Source organism: Gobius niger (assembly GCF_951799975.1).
Source record: "Gobius niger genome assembly, chromosome: 11".
In the NCBI taxonomy this organism is placed as follows: domain Eukaryota; kingdom Metazoa; phylum Chordata; class Actinopteri; order Gobiiformes; family Gobiidae; genus Gobius; species Gobius niger.
The window spans coordinates 7,683,675-7,707,107 of record NC_136862.1 but is presented as its reverse complement, the minus strand read 5'-3'; the positions used below and the strand labels follow the sequence as shown (position 1 = coordinate 7,707,107).

General features: G+C 40.4%; 1 protein-coding gene across 1 annotated transcript in view; it reads right to left on the bottom strand.

Annotated features, from left to right (window-relative positions):
- Nucleotides 1–23,433, bottom strand: part of LOC306969864 (kin of IRRE-like protein 3) — a 455,290-nt gene that overhangs the window by 149,910 nt on the left and 281,947 nt on the right. Inside the window, exon 3 of the mRNA XM_079565619.1 lies at nt 5,431–5,580. Within this exon, the coding sequence (XP_079421745.1) occupies nt 5,431–5,580 (150 nt within the window). The remainder of the gene's footprint in view (nt 1–5,430; nt 5,581–23,433) is intronic.

The following is a 23,433-nucleotide window of genomic DNA, read 5'->3' as shown; positions in this document are numbered from 1 at the left end:
AGTACTTTCGACAGCAAATACTTTAGAACTAATGTAATAATCTGACTTCACTTGTGTTGGATCTTGTACTTGACCATCACTGGTTAATGCCTGTAATAGGTCAAGGCTGTGCAACGTTTAAATGTCCTTGTTGCGTGGAGGTATCCGGGCAAGACTCACAGCTAAGCCATGCCCTACAGTATATTGTTCTGGTTGATGGACGTTCAGTAAAACAGATGAACTGGTGAAAGACTGTTGTGGGGCGGAGGGAGCCGCATGAGGAAGAGGGAGGAGGAGGAGCTGACCAGTGCAGGACACCACGCTCTAAAACAGGGACAAAACCAGGAGACGCCACACCGTTTCAAAGGATCAGAGCCAGGTTTCTTCCGGGTGCTACGGTTTCTGCCCTGACCTCAAGCTTTTCATTTGTTTTGTTTTCAAACTGCCGTAAAGCCCTGACATGCTTTAACATAAAAAAAAAATAAAAAATCAGCCAATTCCCTCATGTGCAGAAATCCATTTAATCTCAAAACAATCAGCCCCATACTGTATATTGTCCATATATCCCCAACTGCATTACAGTTCTATGCTCATACACTGAAAGCCCATTAGAAAACCACCATGGCTCCAGTAAGCTGCAGCTCTTTAGACAATTGGCTGTGCAATCAAGCCCTATAGCCAAACATACAGGTCATGGCATTCATACACTCGACAGTTGTATATATGTATGAGACGAGGGGGAGGCTTTCGGAGGGTGTAATTAGCTTTAGCCTTCTCCCCCGGCGGTGGCCCATACCTGCTGCGGCTAGCTCATGTCTTATTCAGCAGCAGCTCCCGTGGTCTCCGCAGGCCACCGTAGATTAGCCTGCCACAGTACGACAGGGGTCAGAGGTGGCGGGTCATTCTCAACCCAGCAGCGAGGCTACATGCTAATGCTGTGGCTATACGACTCGGTGACACGGGGGGGACTCCAGTCTATGAATATTGAACTGTTTTGACAAAGGCCAGCCAGGAGAGAAGTTTGGTATAGGCGATTTCTACGTTCTCGAAAATATGACAGATTCTGTTACTCACTTTTTAAGTCATAGAGATGTGTAGATGCAGATGTATATAATCTGTAAAGCACTTTGTGTTAGGTTTTTATAAGAAAATCGCTTTATGTATAAAGTTTATTTGCTTGATTGATATTGTTGTACCATGTAAAAGTGCTCTGTGAGGGTTGCTATACACAAAGTCCTTTCTTTCTTTCTTTCTTTCTTTCTTTCTTTCTTTCTTTCTTTCTTTCTTTCTTTCTTTCTTTCTTCTTCCCTTTCTTTCTTCCTCCTTCCTTCCTTCCTTTCTTCCTTCCTTCCTTCCTTCCTCCCTTTCTTCCTTCCTTCCTTCCTTTGTTCCTTCCTTCCTTCCTTCCTTCCTTCCTTCCTTCCTTCCTTCCTTCCTTTCTTTCTTCCTTCCTTCCTTTCTTTCTTCCTTTCTTCCTTTCTTTCTTCCTTCCTTTCTTTCTTCCTTCCTTCCTTCCTTTCTTCCTTTCATCCTTTTTTCCTTCCTTCCTTACTTCCTAGAAGTCCAAACCTTACTGTTACAGATGTGGCCCGCCTAACCCTTCAATCCAGTCCTCAAAAGGAAAAGACTAATGCTACATAAAGAAATTTAATGCATAACTGCTGCTATTTTGTTGCTGTGTTTAGGCGATTACAGTCAATTTGAGAATTGTAATTGTTTGAAGCAACCAAATTCGCAACTGCTCTGCGCCTTGTGGAAAGTTCAAAAACCCAACGTGGCCCTATACGACACACTGTAGTACTTTCTTCATATGTGAAGGACTGTCTTGGTAGTTTCCTCTTTACTTAACCATATCACTGCGATGCCGCACTGAATTTGGCCTCTTTTTGAAAATATGTTTGCCAATTATTTTCCAACCCTTAAGTTTGGAGTAAACAACCGGGAGGGACTGGGAGAAAATATCAAGAGAATGTCGTCCTGATGAAAAGGTAAGATAATGCATTTTAGGCCAAGGATCTCATTGTGAAAGTTCACTTGTTTAAGCACAGTCAGAGCCCTGCATGCAGTTTTAAATATACAGGTAATATTATTGCACTAATAGAGTAGAAATGGATGTGGGAGATTAGATTGCAGAAATCAACACATTCACGGTGTTGCAATTTTAATCCTATTTCATTCCAAATGTGTGAATTGAAGGCCCATCCACAATAAGAGTTCATTTGAGTAAATCTATTCAAATGTTGATAGAAATACTGTCACATTTAAAGACCTGGTAAATCAGATGTCATGTTAAAGTCGACATACTATTAATTTGTTTTTCAGCATCACGGCTCTGGTATTTATAATATATATATTTGTACGTGCCATCTACTGGCAGCAGCGTACAGCCGATAACCAACAACAAAATCTTCCTTCACACTCCTTTCCCATATTAAACTAAATTTAGTGTTGCCTAATAGTCCTCTCTTTTCACTTTTCCCCTCTAATATGCTTTTCCGACACTCCAGCTTGATAGTTTTTATTTTGTCACTTCACTATCTAACAGCTGAAAAAGTGAATCAGTAATTAGCATGCCACGCAGCTCCTATCGACCTCTTTATCACGGTTTCCCCCGCTAATATAATGACTGTCTTCTTCTGATAGCATCAAATTGCGCAGCGTTTTTCCCATTACCCATTCTGGACTGCTCCTATTGATTCCTTCACTTTCCCATCCGTTAAAAGAGACACATTTAGCTTAATTTATTAAGTTCACCGTCGAAGAAATGCCAGCAGTTCCACCTTTGTGGTGCGCCTTTTGTTAAATTTGTTTTTTTTATTCACCACTAAAGGACGTTTATACAACTGGGAATAAATGTCAAGATAATGTTGCCTTGATTTGTCACATGCGGGTCGGGCGGGGTAAAAGAAAAAAAAAAGTCAATCAATTGAAGTGAATCTTATCTATAATTAATCAGTTTAATAGGAGCCAATTGGCAGAAGTTTGACTCCCCCGTCCCCCCTTTTCTTCCCATTAACAAACCAGCCTGAGATTAGCCACTGCGCTGAAAAAAAGGAAAGATGAAGCTTGAAGTGACTTGCTTGGCTAATAAACTGATAGCCCTGGAATATATCATGCTTTAAATAAGGCGGCCGAGAATCGATAATGCTAATTTGCTTGTGCACAGCCTGCAGATATAGAAAGGGAGGTGGGTTTTTTGCGAATTGTGAATCGATTGGAGGCAAATGACAGGCTGATGGAAAACAGATCCATAGGGATTGGGACATTATAAGATTACCTTTTGATTGGAGAGCCCTATCGGCTCAGAGTGTTGGAGCTGTGGGGGGGGAAATGCCAAGGTTTACATGATCACAGCAGTGGAGTGTGCGCACATGGTTTCTGAATGGCTGAATTATAGCCATTGATATATCATAACTAAAGAGCAACAACACTAGAATTATCAGATTTTTCTTTCTTTGACAAGCCTGAAATGAAAATGAGTTGAGATATTAGTGAGCTTTAAGTCATTTTTTCTGGATTAGTTCTAATTTATCCTTGATTTTCCTTTTTTTTTCTGCATAAAATTGGATAAAGCGGAGAGGAAGAAATGTGACACAAGGCAGAAGCAGCCATGATGTTGCACTGGAAATATATCCTAAACCTGAAGCTACAATACAAAGCTTTGAAAGCACTATGAAATAAAGCACAAGCATTTATTTTAGAAAAATATCCAAAAGATGACCAAACAAATGTGTCTTGGCTCAACTCTCCTCCTAAGACCTGAATGTAACTTTACTGGAAGCAGGACGTCTCCAGCTCGTTGTCATGGAGATGTTGAAGCAGCTAAATATGAGATTAAAACAGGTTCGGTCTTCATCCAAACCCATTCCATTGCAAAAAAAAAGCCTTTTCTGTGTCATTAGTCTTATCTTGTTGGAAACAGTATACTAAAAATGTTACGCAATGGCACTTTAAGTTTACATTTTGCCATGTAAAAATGGGAACAACTAGCTCTGGAGCAAGGGCTGATCACCCCTAGTAAAGGTCTTGCCACCCCAGCTGCCGCCCCATTGATGTCATGTGATGTCACATCTGCTCTAGAAGCTACTTGGGTGCTTACAGAGGCTCAGGACTTTTTTGACAGGACAAAGAATTATAACAACTTCAGAGCTAAATAAGGAGCCAGGTGAAACTCCTGTGGCATTATTTTAGGGTTTTCTTACAAAAGTTAAAATTTTACCTGAGTTAGAAACCCCCTTCTTATATTATGGACAATGCTACAATATGTGTTTAATTTTTGCGGGGCTCAGCCTGCATCTAAATGGAAAAATTGCCTTTGAATCAAGCAAAACTTGCGTACCCTTGTTATAAACATTTGACAATGTAAAATGTGTTGCCACCTCAGAAATGATCCCTGACCCTGCTTGCCACCCTGTGATTTTTTTTCCTAGATCCGCCCCTGCTCTGGAGTATCTATTTTTCTAGCTTTTTTTTTCTTTTTCTTTCCACCATAGATTCAATCTTCACACACTGAAATGGCCATTATTTGAACTTGAGACCTTCTTGCTATGAAGCAAAAGAGCTCCCCACATATAGCCCTCACAGCCAAATGAGATCTAGAATATTACCTTATTACACATCAAAAGAGCAAGTCAAACTCAAATGTTTAGTGTACAGTAGTTAACAGTTTCAATTATTTTCTGAAATTCGCATAATTGAGAAAATGTTCTCAAATAGCCCTCATTATTTGCCTTATTCGAGATAATTAAGTTGTATGTTGTGCCAATGCTACTGGCACATTAGCCATGAAGATGAAATAAGGGATTGTTGATTGATTATCTTCATCTTTCATTCATACAATGACACCGACAGGCCGATCGCGGTGCAATGGGAAGAGAAAGGAACACAAGCTGCAGCACAAACACAGCCCCAAAGGCAGGCTCTGCTATCTGCGCTAATTTGTGGACGGAACAACATGACATCGCGGGCTTTCTTTCAAACGTTCGCACATGTGAGGGCTCCCTGACATGGAAAAGTATTTTTAATTATAAGAGCTCATTTGTGAACTGGAAAAGCACAATAATGAAAAAGTTAGGGAAGAATTTTGGCTGTCATTCTCCTGAGGCTCTCTTTATCCGACTTGTGATGGAAGTGTTGCACCTCGGAATGAAACAAAAGAAAAATAACAATTAAAAAGAATGATCGCTTTAGGGAGTCACTTTATTGCCACTCTTTTATTCTATCACGCACATTTCTTTGAAGCAATAACCAAGTTTGAACTCAAATCAAGACTTAACCCGCCAAGACAAGACCACACAAATCAGGATAAGACCTGCACTAATCCAAAGTCTAAACCAGGAATGAAATGCAAAAGTCTCCAGACGATCATCAGGAGAATCATCAGAATTGGACAATGTTATAACCTATACCAGCATCTGCTAGTGCGAGTATACAAAACGCTGTAGTCCTTACCGAGGACAGTGAGTCGGGCCGGTTGGGTCCTGATGGCGGCCTGTATGGCTTGGCACTCGAAGAAGGCGTCGTCTTGAATGTCTGTCCTCTGGATCAGCAGGTGGTACTCTCCTTTACTGTGGTCTCCAACGATGTCATATCTGGGGTAGCCTGCAACGCACAGAAAAGGGAATATGACAGGTATCCATGTTTTTCTTTCTAATTGATACTAAGCGTGATGGAATACCATTCACTTTTGCTCATTTAGTTTTATGAAGATATTTTTAAAGTCAGACCCGTGGTTAGGGGTAACTGCTATGTTTTTTTGTTCTAATAATTGGAACTGGAAAAATATTAATCACCTTTTGGAAGAAATTACATTTATTTACTTGTTAGTATGTTTAGCCTATTCCAGGTGTGACCAAACTACGGCCCGCGGGCCAACTGCGGCCCGCTGCCCACTTTTACTTGGCCTGCTGCAAATTAAAAAAATAAATAATAATAAATAATATTTTTTTGCTTTAATTGAATATATATAAAATAAATTAAAATCCATTCATAGAAAGCTGTGTTGAAGGCTGTTTTTTAAAGCATATTCAATTAATAAGCATAGTTATCATTTTATTGAATTTGATAACTTTAATACATTGGAGGCCAGTTGTCACCCCTGGCCTAGTCTAAAAGAGATAAAACAGCATTTTTTTTCCCAATTTTTATATTTTGCATCAGTTCAAGTGAAATATAAATATTAAGTGTAAAAGTCAATTTATCTGACTTCAGGTGTTTTTTATGCTTCTTTCAGTGGCATTTGCATGTTTATCTTATCTTCGAAGTGTTCAAATCGGCTAAAATTCAACATAAAGTGCCTTAAGAAGGGTTTTTTTTTTCCAGTGAAGCTGTAATACCAAAATTATCTTTTTCTACACTTTTTTAAAACAGAAGGAATTAACTTTTTCCACCAAGTCAAACGACGACACAATACAATAAATCTGCACTAAAACCTGGTTAACCATATCTCCAGTCTATCTTGCTGTGACTGTAACTAATCAAGTTTGGTTTTCACCCTGAGATTATATGGGGAGATGCAGCAGATTTGATGCAGGTGCTTCATTACCTCGGTGTACCACAAGGATCTCTTTTTGGTCCGGTCTTATTAAGTTTATAAAACGGTACAGGGGAACAGTGTGTTTTTTTTAAACGTGCTTCAAGACAAAATCACACCAACCTCTTCTGACAAAGCAGCACAAGTCTACAATAAGATTTTACGGGAAGACTTCAGAGGCAAGCGTTTGCATGAGAGTGGTCAGACGTGTCCAAAGCGTGACTTCAAATCCCATAACGCACTGACAACCATGAGAAGTCTCCTGGCAAGAATTGTTGCCTCACCAGAGGGCCTGTTTTTCGCCTACTCATTCTCTGTACTGCGAAGATCTCTGTGGCAAATGTGTTGGAATCTAGAAAATAAGAGCTATACACCAACCCTCCAGGCAGTTTTTCGGGGATTATTTTATGATTATTTCTCTTCACTGTGTAATTGGCACCACATAATACCACCCAGAAGACTTACTGGCAAAGCGACATTTGATGAATAGAACTGTGCGCACAGTAAGTGAAAAATAAATCACCAAATGAATTCCAGCAACAAAATGATTGGATTATTTCCAGATGGATGTCATAGTGTTGTGCACATAAATGACCCACTTTTGGTGTTTTGTTGCATGATATTGGAGCCCATTAGCGGCATGTAATGTAGCATAGAGTTTAAAGCCTTCAGGGCGAATAGGATCATCTGTGTTCATCCAGTGGCTTGGCAAATACAATTTTTTTTATTTTTAAACGAAACACAATTAATACGAGGGCACATTTGATTGCATTCCACAGGAGTATTTTCACAAAACAGCAAAAGTTAAAATGACACAAAGAAATTCTAAAAAGGCAAAGACCAAATCCATTTTAATAATTCATTCATTTTAAAGGAACAGACCAACGATTTTCCATACTGAGATATGTTCTTACATGAGCTTAGAAGAGTTGGTATGTACCTGTCTGGTCTTTGTGTGTGCCCTCAGTCACGCACAACGACCAAAGATGTTGTTAGCATTTGGCCTCACCCATCAGCATATTCCTATAGCTCCAAACGGGGGTGAAGTTGGAAGCACTCCCACTGGCACGTCTAAGCTCAGGAAAGAATATATCTCAGTATGGAAAAAACAGTGGCCTGTTCCTTTAAGATGAACATGTTGGTTCATCTGTTGAACCACCTGGCACCTTTACACAAAATGTGCATTCCTAGGAACAATGACAAAGTTTGGAGATGTATAATCATTTCTCTTAGAAAGTTATGTCATGACAGTTTCTTGTCAGTTAAATGGTAAGTGGACTCAACTTATATAGTGCTTTTCTACCTTTATCAGGCCCAAAGTGCTTTACAGTAAGGAAACCAGTCACCCATTCATCCCATACACCATTGTACGCAAACACTGGAGGCAAGGAGGGTGAAATGTCTTGCCCTCTTGTCTTGGGGAGCAGTTCTTTCAATAGATTTAGAAGGGAATGTAGCATGAGCCCAAAATGCTAACTATGCTATAATTATACAAGAAATGTTCTATCAGTAGCCACATCGTGCACCAAACGGATCAATGATTGTTAGCAGCAACATCAACACAAAGACACAAATATAATATATTCACCTACATTTTAAGCATGTTTTGAACTCTTCATTGAAGGCACAAAGAGAAAACACATCTAGAAATGTGACTAAAAACATGCATTGTTTCACCAGGACAGAAATCAGATTATGACTCATCAAGCTGAGAAATGCAGAAAGCCTTTGGGGGAGCTTCTTTGAGAGGACTGGTGCGTCTCTGTAGGTTTTCCGAGCTACTGGTTCGACATCACGGGGAACAAGTCATCCGTGTGTAGTAGCTATTTCACGGATTGTCTTTCCTTGCGACGATGATAAAGTGTCCGACCTTAGCATCTGTTTACAGCAAAAGCAAACATTTTCCCTTCTAATTCTTCCTGTTTTCCATTGTTCGGCGGGACATGTAATCAGCAGCCGCAGCGGGAGGTGCTCCTGCCCTTGCACAAATGGCTCTCGTCTCCGGGCTAATGACCCACACCGATCCAGAGCTCAAGTATTTACCAAACAAACTTTAGTTCTTGGGGCCTTTAACTTTTCCTCCCTCGTTTACGCCCAACTTCTTGCAATAACTCATTTTTTTTTACTCTCCTCAGCTGGATTTTGTAGTCGCTAATGCTCCACCTTAAAGCTAATAATGTTGCAAATTAGCCGTGATGCTAGCGGTGATGAATTGTTATTTAGAAATGGGGCCACGGCGACGCACTGGGGTGTAACAAGAGGGCATTTTTCATAAGCGTTATTGCAGCATAGCAATGTTAGCCGGGGACTTCCCAAAGTGGCCCGGCCCATTGATTGTGGGTCAGTAGAATAAATAGCTGTATTTAGATGCAATCAATAGGCATTAATGTTATTTACTTTCCCCATTTGGCTTTAATGGACCGCCATCTCTCCTCCCCTCCCGTCTCCGGACGACCCGTGCTATCCGTCTTTCTCTCTCGCTGCCAACAACGCTGACCTGCGTGCAAACAAAGCCAATCCCGAAGATCCCGTGTAATGTTTCATAAAAGAGACAGCTTTTTCAAATATTACCCCAAACACGACTCCAGGCATGTCTTTATTTTCTTTGGGGAGCAACATTATAACATGGATAGATGCTCAAAAGTCAATTTAAAACAAGATGAGCACCCACTCTCCCCAGAAAGGAAGAAAGAAAGAAAACAAAATCTATCTCTCTGCATTTCATTCCGCACCAGCCCTCCTTTACAGCTTCCTTTGACCAGACTTGAGGGGGAAAAGGATAAGAGATAATCCACTTTTCAAAGGCGCTTTTTGTCCTGGAGTGGCGGGATCTTTATAGGACACAACAGCCCACCTGGATGTGTGTGTTGGGGGGAAAAGGCAGAGGATTCCAGGCGCTTTATCTTTGTGTGTGGCGCTTACAGTACATATACCGCTCTGCTCTTGGCACATTATAAAATGTGCGTGGCGTCTCAAAATAGAATCACATATGGCTGTCCTGATAAAAACGCAGGTGTTGTTGAACGGACAAAGGGAAGAGGAGGCAGAGGTGCGGTGTTTTAAGTTATTGTGCAGAATTGTGCGTTATGATCATGATGTTGGGCATCTCAGGATAAAGACACTGAGATGATTGTTAAGGACTGCTTTCTTTCCTCGTCTTGTTTCTAGGTTGGGGGCGTCCTCAGCTTGCAGCAGGGAGGATTGACCATAGTTCAAACAAAACACAAACCACTATTTTTAGCCAACATCATTCTATCAAATCAGGGTCCAGAGGTGCTTTAAAGGATCAGTATCATGCTATTTTAGCCAGTCGAAAGTAAACTGTAGGCATTTATGTGATATATTGTACCTCTACCACTATGGAGTACTATTTTTTGGGGGTATTTTTCAAACCCGGAAGACAAGACACTTCGATTCAGTTAACTCCGCCCCCTCTCTGTGCTCATACAACAATAGCAGTAAAAGAAATATAAATATCACAGCCATAAGTGAAGCTACTTCACAATGCAGTTAAAAGGAGTTGACATCTGCAACACAACTTCATAATAGCTAACACACGCGCTAACACGCAAGCTAACACACGTTTTGATTTACTTACTTTGATTTATTTACTTAAACTTTGGGACTATACAGAGTTTAAAAATGTTAAAATTAAGTATTTTCTTCTCCCTACATGTTCCAAAAATGGTGGATGTGTAGAATGAGCCCAGACCTTTTCATCATAGCTGCCTCTAAAATCCTGCACTGTTAATTCGGTCCGAAGTGCAGTCATGCACAAGCTTAATATAGAAGCTGCAGTTACACATGTGACCTGAGGTGGCAGCAGTGAGTATAAAATGGCTAACTTGCATCTAGCCCCTTTAAGTGCGTTGGTTATAAGAGTTAATCCACTTTTGTTCTGGCTAAGGCTCCCCAAGCATCCATCAGTGAAGTGACAGTCACAGACACACACTATTTTGGCTGATAGTCGCTGAATCCCGGAAAGAAATTCCAACTTCTGGCGGGTGAAGTCTTCTTTAGGAAGGTTGAATAAAGTCTCAAACTCGCATTTTCTTCGTGACATTATTGTTGGGAAAGGAAAAAGAACAGGTGGTGTCCAGAGTAGGTGAGAAAGAGCTCCTTCTTCACAACGTTCGGTGCAACCGTGACACCTGTTCGGACGCTCGGGGGTGCGGACACTTCGGGCACTTCCTTTTTTTCTTTTTTTTCTCTCTCTCTCTGCAAAAACATTGTATGAACAAGGCAAACTACCACTTGTTTTTGAACAACAACATTAACATATACCCTTCTGGTCAGTTTGTACGTTATGTTGAAGAAGTATACTTAACTGAATGTAAATAATTTGTGCAAACTTTTGACAAAGTAAACTGAAACTATGTTGATTTAGCTTGATATATGATTTGCATGCCTGGAAATCAGAGGGCGTTGGAAGTTTGTATCCAGCCTGAGCACATGCTGTGTAACAGGGTAAGATACTAAACCCACATTGCCCACTCCGTCACAGCGGTGGCGGCAGGAAAGGCATGCAAATTAGCAAAACACAAACAGCTGAATAGACTGAGGGCTGCTCCTCTCTTCTCAATTATGTCAAAATGAAGCTAGAAACTGTGCAGGATATTTCATTGATACTGTATATCTGCTAGTTGTAGTACCACTGTAGTATTTGGCATATGTAACTGTGGATCCTGACATGCTTGTTGAAGAATTAGCCTCGAGGAAACCCATGTTCCCAGAGTAGAACATGTAAAGTCTATGGGATTGGAACCTTCTCACAAGTATGGCGAGATAAAACAAGTCAAAGAGTACAAAACTCATCCCCCCAAACAATATAACGACAAACGTGAGGTGACATTCGCTTTGGACGGCCCATTGCATGTGCATCTGATCTTGCACAGAGGTGGATACAGACAGTGCTGACTACATGTATACGGGGCAGGGGGGGGGACGATGGTGGGGGGTCTGAAATCCAATATGTCTGCATGTGAGGCACACAGGGGGTAATGGCTCGGAGTGGGGGGGCCCTGAGCCAAGCAGAAAAAAGACAGGAGCGAGAAACCCTACACAGGCGCTGGTGCTGAGGAGGGGCAATCTCTTCGCAGGGAACATGAACACGCTGCTAAGTCATCACAATACACGAGCCGTGTACCAAAGGAATATTAATATTGCATTTCGCGGTGATTAATTAGGTACATATAGCCTCTCAAGCCTGGGAGTAGAGGTTGTGCAAACGTCTCTCTCTCGAATCTGACGTGATATCTTCATAAGCAGTAAAACATTACGGGTGAATTACCGCTTTTGAAAGTATTCTCCGAGCGCTGAACCTCATCGTTCTGGGTTTGGGATTAGGCCCACACATTTGCTATATTAACATGTCAACAATCACACCTGAGCGGCTGGATAACACACTTTTTGATACTATGGTGAAAAAAATAAAGAAATAAATCAAATACATTGTAGTTGACAAATAGGGGTTGGTTGTCACGATGCTTTTTATAGCTGAGTCTACTGATGTAATTATGTTTTCATTCACTCAAAATTGTCCAACTGTCTGGCGTTATTGTGTTGAAAGCCAGGTCAATGGTCTGTTGGGGCTGGTTGTCACACAAAGTCTAAATCAGGGGTGTCAAACATACGGTCCAGAGTATGAAAAAAAAGAAAAAAAGTCTCTAGCCCATTCCTGTGCGGAGTTATGAATTTTTACAGAATAATGCTCATTCTAGCCACTAGGGGGCATTCAATTAAAAAAAAAAAAAAGGATAGAGTTCCACACGTGTCCAGCAGAGGGCACTGACATAATAAGAGCTCAGGATATGAACAACACATTATATAACCACGTGGTAAATGCACAGTCTGCCCCAGGGCGGCTGTGGCTTCAATAACAGCTTACCACCACCAACAAGTGCAATACAAGTGTAAGCCGTTGTTATTGATGAAGCTACAGTCAAGTTGGGGCTTTGAGCAAATCACAGCTTATTATTATTCATTTATTGGAAACATGTTCTCTATTATATGCGGCTCTTGTGGGATGTTGTGTTGATGAGCGGTGGACTCAACAACACAAAAGTGAGACAACCAGCCCTGGCCTCCCTACATTTAACTTTATGCTGTTTTTGTTTCATGTGAAGTCAATAAGTCTAAAACAATTGCATTTTGACTGTGAAAAGTCAAAATCAAATTTTGACATCATCATCGTTCAATGAGAAGGTCCAATGTTTGCAATACTTGTCCCCAAAACCGTGCCACACAAATAGTTCTGTTACTGTTATTTCGAAGTAGGGGAAATCTATACGCAGACACAAGGAGAACATGCAAACTCCTCACGAAAAACGTCATTGTCAAAGAATTGATATTTATCGTCTGCCGCTAAATGTAGTGCTTTGAAATGTGAGAAAGTCTTAATGGCTTATAGAGCCGGTGAAACCATTTTTCAACATCATTGTGCGATTTGCATACGGCAATTGCAGACATCTGTTAAATAACATCGCTTCCGTTGGTAGCTATTCCATATTATGAATGTGTTTACCAACTTTTTTGGCATGTGAGAAAGTTGGCATAGACATAAGGGCTGCTTGATGACACTCTATAGTAAGTAATCCTCTCTTGGGACGAATATGTCATATTTTTTCCTGGCTTTTAGATTACGCAAAACAACATATGTCTCTGTAATGGAATTTAATGCTCCATTATGTGACTGTTTTGCAGTTTTTGCTCACAGAATGTACTTTTCCTTTGCACCAGTTCTCCTTTTTTGATTTTTGATTTTTCTTTTAGGTTTGGGATTTAAAGCTGTAGCACGAGCTGTGTTTACATTTCTACCACTGTGTCGTCCAAATTGGTTTTGACTTGATTCCTGGGCCATGTGGTGTCTTTGTTTTTGGAGCGAGACTCTCTGACTCTCCTGAATGAGCTGTATGTGTTTAGCATTGCAGGATTATGGGGGAAAAAATACACGCCTTAGATATTGTGAGTTATCGGGCTGGCGTTATTCAAATGTTTCATTAAAGGAGCCGGTCTTTTGAACGGCTCATTGAAATAAACGGAAAGAGCCAGTAATCTCATCACTACCATTAACCTAAACCATGCAAAAATATAGCAGCCCAATGCTCCTGTTTGGGAATCCACTCCATCAACCAGACTCAAAACCTGTACGTGTCCCCTGGCGCTGCACCGCGGTCGGTCACCCACCTCTCCTAATGGGCCTTTCATCACGGGGCCTGAATGTGTGGGGTTTGTGTGGGGTTTGTGTGGGGTTTGTGGTGGGTTTGCGTGTTCTCCGTGTGTCTTGGGACTCTGTTGTACAGAGCCTCTGGGTCCAGGACTCCCCTTTGGAAGAGTCTGCAAACCTCAGTGGGTATTTCTTGGCGTTAACTAAAAGGTGAAATTCCACCTCAATCAGAAATAGGGACCGTTTAAATTCAAAAGCTGTTTAATTAAAGTCCAGTTTTCTGTTTTAAGCATTAGTATGTTTGCTAAAAAGTTGCCCGTTTTGTCTAATTCTCTTTCCTCTGTTTGATGAAATGTTTAATGAAATATGTGCTGATTCTTTTCTGCCTTTGGTGCATTCAAATATAGCGTTTGGGTATTAAAAAACATTCAATTTTACTTGCTTCTGCTTGTATAAGCCCTGACCTTCACTAGGGGAAATTGGTTTTGCAGCCAAACTCGACATGATTCATGAACAAAACACCATAAACAAAGACAAAGATGAAAGAAATCATGATGAAGCATAAATGATGTTCAATGCAAGGTGCAAATTACCATAAAAGTGCCAGGTGATTTGTTTGTAGATTAGGTCTGGATCACATTTGCTTGTTCTCCGCACACATACATCATTTTAAGTTGAAAGAAATGTCACTGCTATGGTATTTTAAAGCCACGCTGTGGATCATTTCCGGTTATGTCACTACATTGAAGAGTTTAGTGGTGCTAGGCTAGTGCTAGGCTAGCGCATGTCTATGGTAACTAGCCTGCATTGAAAACAGTCTGACCCCAGAACACAGTGCACCTGAGGCAAATCACTTATAACACCAGACTACTGATATAAATATCTGTGTTGACTCAACTTTCTGAAATATAACTGACCCTGCATCACTTTATTATTGACACAGACATTTATATCAGTGAGTCTGGTGTTTTAAGTGATTTGCCTCAGGTGCACTGTGGACAGTGGACAGTGCACCTGAGGCAAATCAAATAAGTTAGGTGTGAGTTTGGACCACAACAAACATTTCAATTTAGCGGCTTCCTCCTTCATTGTTTGTAAGAATCAGATATAGGGCCTTTAGGTACATATTGGCCCGAGCTGGTGATGTCCCGCTTCCAATCAAAGTTACAGGTCAGGTCTGAGGAGAGACACGCTTGCTCACAATAAGTTTACTAGGACTGGGTATTGCCTATAACAGGGGTCACAAATGAAATTTCACCAAGGTCAGAAATGAAAAAAAAAGAAAAAAAAAAGACGGGGTTAATTCATGGTTATATGGGGATTTTTAAGCCTTTATTACATCTATTACTGTGATTTGAAAATAATGCAATCAATTGAATCCTGTAAAATAAGTTTTGACTCTAGCAGAATGCATATGGCCTCTATTATACACTAGGCTGTAGTTTACCGCTCTGGTGCAGTCCAGATCTGGACCGAGGTCCGCCATTTATGACCTATGGCCTACAACTTTGCGATAATATACGTATCCTGATACATGAGTTACAATACAATTTCTGTTGTGATTCAAGTTTATTGGAATAGAGTGAGGTATTCCATGTTTTAAGAAAAAAGGATCTTATAGGCGCACAAAATCGAGGTTTGTATTATACTGAATCAGCTCAGCGTGCAATTTAAAGCAGTACTAAGTAACTCTTCCCCCTAGAGGCCATAAGCGCAACTGCAGGTGTAGTAGCAAGTTACGATTTTTTAACTTATTAATTGTCTTGGACAGCAAATACTACACTGACAGGAAAGGCGAAGGGAGAGAGGGTTACTGTGCATCCAATTATACAATGGAAATATTTTTTTTCACTCAAACTTGGCTGTAAATACTGTTTAAAGTGACGCTAGCCCGCAGTTAGCTTTGCCCGTTAGCATGTTAGCTTCTTCTTTGTGATTACATTAGTGTGTATTGCTTTCTCCGCACCGGTGGCAGTCAAGTTGCAAACATGGTTTTCTGGCCAGAGACACCAGGGAGAGATGAAAGACCCTCCAATCATCCCATAAACACTTGTATTACCCCCACTACAAAACGGATTTATTAAGGTAAACACGTTACTTAGTACTGCTTTAAGCCTTTTATTGGGGTGGTTTTGGAGGTCGAGTGCATGCTGAATAAAAACTATAATTAGACAAATATACTGTATTACGATATGATACGCGTATTATACTCCACGTACTCCGTAACAATATATTTCCCTTACGACATATTGAGCCCAACCCTACTGTATTATTGTACAAAGACACTCAGACTCAGAGTTTTCAGCCCTTCATCAACAGCTAACACACATCATGCTACAGTTGAAATACAGAGCACATTAATATTTAACTCTTCTCCGGAAACACACATCAATAAAGCAGACCGAAATAGCTTCCATTTACATTACGCTCGGATACAATTTAACCAAGAGAAATAGTTCGGCGCGACTTCCTCTATGATGAACGTGGTATGTCTTCAGAGCACGCAGCAGCAGAGACACCGCACATTAATTACAAGCATAAGCAAAGGTGATTTTTATTAATTATTAGATATTAAAGTGTCACTTGATGCTGCGAGCTATAAAACATGCCCGCGCGTAGGCTGCCGGGAATTAGCCAGCCTGTTAATTGAATGTTTTGCATTGATTTGTTATTCAGACATTTTATGCGCGCACGGCAGGTTTGCTGATAAGGCCCCGCTTCGTATTAATCCAGGTGCCCGTCGCATAATAATTATTGGAGAGGAAGTTAAAGGAATGTGAATGAGTTAGCGCTAGCATCGGATACAGCGGCGGAGGCTATTAATATGGATTACAGCAGAACCGCACGAGAGGAGGATTAATAAATGAGCGTCTTTTTGGTCACTGGGCCACCGCGTCCTCTGCAACGGCTTGTTTTTGTTGTCCACCGTGTCCTGGTGATGGATTTGGAGTTGACGAAAGTGGAGCCGCATGCGTTGTATCCAAACTGGGTCAAAACCAGATCTTTAAATCAACAACACTGCAAAAGAAGTTAGATCTTGATCATTCATTTTTACTCAAAGATGATTTGACCCAAATTTTAGTCATTTCAATTCCCCAAGAAAATAATTATCAGCTTTGGAATAAAAATGTTAAAGGGGCTGGATGCAAGTTAGCCATTGTATACTCACTCCTACCACCTCAGGTCATGTGTGTGACTGCACCTTCTATATTAAAGGGACTACACGGAGTTTAAAAATGTTAAAATTAATCATTTTCCTCCAGCAATGTCCTGAGGAGTAGAATGAGCTCGTTTTCCCGAGATGTGACGTCATTCTCCCCAGTAGGCTTGTGGTCATGTGGTTTTTATGTGGGGAAGTGGCGATGTCATCAAATAAAAATGGTCATTCATCATTGATTTTGCGCTTAGCTGAGCTGATCATTTAAATGTGTTAGCATCTCAAAAGCTAAACAGCAGTTTGTTAGTTTAAAGTGACTATATGGAGTTTAAAAATGTTAATACTAAGTATTTTCATCATGTTCCAGCCATGTCCTAATGTGTAGAATGAGCTCAGACCTGTTCACCACAACTGCCTCTAAAATCCTGCACTGTCACTCAAAAAGGTGTTAATTTAAGCACGAGCTTAATATAGAAGGTGCAGTTACACGTATGACCTGAGGTGGCAGTAGTGAGTATGAAATAGCAAACTTGCATCTAGCCCCTTTAAGCTTGTGCATGACGACACTTTGGACCATTGGAACATGTAAACTGTATAGTCCCTTTAATGTTCATTTATGATTTCAAGTGAGATTATTATCTCATTTTAAGTGCAGGGCCTTTGCTTGATGTTTTGGTAGTGGAACGAAATTGTTTTTGTCCTCCTTCAGCAAATTCTAAGTGAGCTTTACTCGCCTTAAGAACTAGTAGACAATGTGTTTGTAGCTTTATTGTGACAATGACCCTGAAAGTTGTGAAACTTGCTCATAGACTCATCTCTTTGAAGACGTGTGCCGTTAGAAATGTGTCATGGAAGATAAAAAATGGGTTTGGACGCAACTGACATTTGAAGTTTTACAAACAAGGAAAGTGAGCAGAGTAAACACGTCTCTGGTCCTCTTGTCCTCTGGCAGCGATAGGAAACATCAGGCCCGCGGGCTAAACCTGGCCCTTCAGCTAATACCTTCTGGTCGCCCGAGATAATTTTGAGAAGTACAAATACACAAATTGGAGATGTGAGATGTGCCGAAGTAGTTACAACATTTAAAATATTGACAGTTTCTTTATATACAGGTGCTCGTCTTATAATTAGAATATCATGAAAAAGTTTATTTTTGATTTATTTCTATAAGTCAACTTGAAATGTGAAACTAATATATGATATAGACTCATTACATGCATAATGACATTTGTCAAGCCTTTGTTTGTTATAATTTTGATGATTATGGCTTACAGTCCATTTTCGAAATATTCTAATTTTATAAAATTTTAGAATTTGTTTTTTTTAACAAGCTGAGCCATAATAAGCTGAATAACAGAAGTGAATGTACTTTTTCATGATATTCTAATGATGAGCACCTGTATGTATGTATGTATGTATGTATGTATGTATGTATGTATGTATGTATGTATGTATGTACGTATGTATGTATGTATGTATGTATGTATGTATGTATGTATGTACGTGTACACTCATCTAGGGGAGGACCTACAGACATCCTACTGATCAATTTAATATTCCAAGTTGATTTTTTTCAAAGTGCATCCATGTATTCTATAAGATATATTCTTTCAAATATCTATATGCTTTTTCTCCAGTTCATCTTTACCCAAATCTAAAAGGTTACAGCCTGTAGGTCAAAGTAACACCTCATTTGAAAGCTAAGACCTACAAAACTGATTATTCCTCGGGTTGTCACCACTTTTTCGTCATATTTTTGATGCTTTATCCAAGAAGCGTTTAGATTTAATTAAAGTCAAACTGGAGGACACGCACTCAGTTAAGGCGGGGGTTAAGAGGTGAGGTCTTGAGTTGTTTCAAACATTCCTTTGTACTCATGAGCTGCCATATTTGTTTCCTGACTAGTTACTTTACCTGCCAATCTCGCATAAGCCCTGGCCATTAGGTCTTCACAACAGCTATAAAAAACAAATGGAATCCCGGAAACAAACTCTCCAGAGATCCATCTGTGTAATGTCCGTGATAGAGAAGCAGAAATGAAGTCCCTCCATCGCATCCTCATACCTGCGGTCAGCCCTGACCCAGAAAAAGGCTCATGAATGTGGCACCTGGGAGGGCCTGGTCAACAGGGAACAGCCCCAGATAGAACTAGTTCAGAGAGGCGGCGGAATTAAATCTCCGGGTTTCTTTAAATTCTTATACTATCAGTCACTATTTCACAGTTTTGTAAGGCTGGAATAATATTGCGGGAAGTGGCTTTGGGATTTCCCCTATTTGAAGATGGATAGATTGGTTAGTCCAATCTAAAGAAGGCTGTGGCCCATGGGTGAAAGATACAGGCCTAATGGGAAAAGTCCAATCTTCTTTCACCATTGTTCGGTTAAAAGCAAAAATATCCGTGTTACTATAGCCACAACTTGACAGGAGCTCGAATAAATTCTGATTTCTTTTTGGCATAAACTTAACGATAATAGTGACACGTTGTCTAATTTATCCATCCAAACTTTGTTATCTTCTTTCCAGTGTGTTACAAGGTTCATGTTTTTCCTCTCTCTCTCTCCATCTCCAAAAAACTGCTTAACATTTGGATTTGCTCTCCTTGAATAAAAGAAAAGCGTGAATACCCACTCTTCCACAGGAATAAAGTCTAGGTCAGTGGAAGTTTTTGGCTGCAGCTCAATGAAGGCTGTCGCAAACAATTTGAACTGACAAGTCGCTTTGCTGAGAGGTGAAAAGTCGAAGCAAGTTCAGATAAATTATATTTATATTTATTCACTTCTGGCAGCTTCTAAATTGCCCGTTTAATTACAGCATGATGCTTTTATTATGTAAAACATTCTGGGATCATTATGTAACTGGAGAGAGAGGTGTTGATTTCATGTCTGTGCTGGAGATGGAAGATTTAACTTAATAAGTATAATGTACTATTGACTGGGAAGTTGAAGGATTAAGTGCATTTTTGGGTGTGTTTAGGGAGCGATAATTCCATCTGGGGCAGACCATTCAGTTACAATGACATGTTTAAGGCGAGATGATGCAGGTGAGTAGGAAAAAAAAAACATAGTTATATCAATTTGAAACTTCTACTTAGAGCTGCTCGATTATTGAAAAAATAATAATCACGATTATTTTTGTCATAATTGAAATCACAATTATTCAAACGATTATCTTATCTTTATTTTATTTATTTATTTATTAATCAAAACACTACACTACACTTTATGTTTTCTGAACAGTCATAAAAGTAAAATGATTTCAAGTATGCCTTGATTAAAGAGAGGTCCCTGTTTCACACTTGTCCCCTGCTGGCCAGCCCTCACACCTGCGCAAGTAAACTGAGCAGTGCGGCCTGATGACATCATCACACAGCGCCGTTTGTTTTCTATTTCAGACAAAAGCATGAGCCATGGCATGTGAAAAGCGAAGGGAAAATAATCCCAGCGCCGTGAAATAACGCAAGTCTGCTTTGCACCAAAAAAAACTTGAAATTTGTTCTTTTGAAAAAAAAAAAAAAAAAATTGAAAAAAAAAAAAAAATTATAATCGATTTTTTGCGATTATGCTAATTTTGTAATTGTTTACTGTTGTAAACAGTAAACAAAACGTAATCGAATTTCGATTAATTGCACAGCCCTACTTCTACTTTACATTAATGACATAAGTGAGTCAGTAATGCACAGTTTTCTGTAATTGTATGTTTCCATTCATTTTGGATATCTTTTTTAAAGGAACACTGCGTAACATTTTGGACTCTACTGTTGCCATCAGTAAAACATGACCAGCTCCACACAGAACATGCTGCTTTAACAGTGGGTAATCAAAGAAAGGATTTGGATGGGAACCTAAACTATTTCAATCTCAAATTCTGCACTCTTTTGTCACGTCACCATGGCGACGAGCTGGAGGCGTACCCACTCCCTCTAAAGTTACAGTCACGTCTCAGCCGCTCAGAGCAAAAGCACATGTCTTTTTTAAAAATAAATTTATGAGGTACTTTTCAATGATGAAAATATCTGTCATAAAATAAATGTTTGTATTTCAACCTGAAAAGACTCAGAGCGTTGATGGATGATGGCAAGAATCTACCCCGGAGCCCGGACACTGGTGGTGGTCGGACGACCCGGGGCTGCCAGTGGACAACGAGCAGGGCCGAGGAGAGAGTAGGCGGAGGAGGGGTGGAGGAGGGTCGCAGCACGGCTGGGAAACGGCCGACTGACAAGGGAGCTTAAGACGGGGATCCTGGGCGATGATTGGCTGACGCGAAGGTGCAGCTTGAGCTGGGGCCGTGATTGGATGATAGGTAAGGCTGCTGTTGATGAGGCAATGAATGAAGACTCTGCAGGTGCATCTCCCAGGTTGAATTTGCGCTGAAGCTTCATTTCAAGTTTATTTATGGGGTGGTGTGGCTTTAATAAGCTATTGATTAGTGAAAATATTTGTAAAAAAAATATACATATATATTTATTGTGTTAAAAGTGCGAAAAATCAGGCTAGAATTATTATTGAAAGACTAGATATTGAAAAATCCCTCTGAAAAAAAATAAAAAAAATAAATATTGTTAGCTTGTTGGAGCTACTAAAGTGGTGACGTGCATTTACGAAGTCCAGCTTGACAATCGTGTCACTTGTGCGCATTCCAGAAAGGAAATGACCATATTTGTATTATAGCGTCATCTCGGGCACCCTTCGCAAAAATAACCATGTCAATATTTGTGAATGAATGCGCAAGGGAAAGCCGGCTTAGCGAAGCCATGTTGTAGCTCCTTCCTGGATGAAACATCATAAAATAAGCATAATACAGGGTTATGTCTTTTTTTTTTACTCTGACATAAAAAGTAGATGTAAAAATAATGTCTCACCGCCGTGTCACACCTTACATTTTATTTAAAATGTATCAAATATAACAAATACAGGGAAAACTATAAATAATCGCAGACCTATGGAAGTTTATCAGAATTTACCCAATCAAGGCCTACGTTTTATGAAGAACAAAGGAAGGAACACTACGTGAACACTACGGGGAGAAAGAATTTTGAGCTTTTGGGAAACAAAGGTCCTGAATATGCAGGATTACTCAAACATGAATGAATGAAACCAAACCCGAAAGGTACGTTTGGAGAAGAACATTACTACATGGTAAAACAAATTAAAAACAAGTCAGTTTAACAGAATATGGTGCCCTTGCTATCCAAATAACACTAAAACTGACTCTTCCCAACATTTTTTTTTCCATCCACTGCTTTCAATTACCTCTGTCCTCTCTTTGAGCCCGATCCCTTTCAAACGCACCTGCCTCCCGTATTCTCGCTCCTTCTTCATTAGCCGTAACAACCTGTTTAAACATCAGCGCCATGTCAGATCTAAGGGCTCTCCTCCTTTGTGCGCCTGAAAAGGGCCAATTACCTTGTCACCTCACAAATAAACACTCACAATCGAAGGTGCCGAGATAAAAAAAAAAAGAAAAAAAATGTGACATGGGCTTTCTACCACTAGTCTTATCCCATTGATGTGCAAATAACAAATGAAGAGCTGTTTACGCCTTGACAGGTGCACAACACGCGTCTATAGAGGGACCACACATCCCGGCAAGTCTCTCGTGGGTGTTTTTTTTTTTTTTTTTTTTGGCTCCCCGGGATCCTCTGGAGAGCCCGGTCATTATGGTTTCTCAGTGACACCGGTGGAAAGGCCCCTGGGTGAAATAGAAAAGATGTAATGGCGGCGAATTGTCCTCCGAGGCCCAATTAGAGAAGCAGTGGAGATGACAAAATGGGAGCGCGGAAAAGGAGGCCAATGTAGACGCGGTCTTCGGGGGAATGCATCATGTTAACATGCTAAATTATGTTGCGGCGTGACAGCGCTCACCGACCGACGGGACTTCACAGACACCGTCGCGGGAGCTTCGGCGTGGTCTGATGTGCGCCCGGGTCAAATGAAGGTGTTTGGATGCGAGGCTGTCGTGGCGCTTCGTGGCGAGAAGGCAGTTGAACGTAACGATGTGCTGAAGGCGAGGAAATACTGTCGGACTATGACTGGCACCAGGTCTGTTATTGTATGGTCATCCCAGACACTGGCGATGGGATTTACGGCTCTTTACTGGGAGCCGAGTCTTTGGGATCCGTTCATTGCTAAAAGCTGCTCAAAACACTGTTTTTTTAAAAAGGGATATTTCAGGATTTTTGACATAAGGCCTCATTTCGATAGAGTAATTCTAACCATTTTGCATTTAAAATACCTTATATTTGAGCAGCATCGAGGTTCGAGGTTGTATAAGCTACGCAGCGCTGCTAGAAAATAATCCCTCAAAATGCGATCATTCATGCAAGGTCAGTTATATTCCAAAAATGATTCTATCGACACAGACATTTATATGGTTAGTCTGGCGTTATAAGTGATTTGCCTCAGGTGCACTGTGGAGCGGGTCAGACTGTTTTAATGCAGGCTAGCTGATACCATAGAAATGCGCTAGCCTAGCACAAGCCTAGTGCCACAAAACTCTTCAAATATAAGAGCTGCATGAATTACAAAAAAGAATATCTCCAGAAATCAGCAACACTCTGGATAACTAGGAAATGAGGCCCTATGTCAGAAATCCCGAAATATC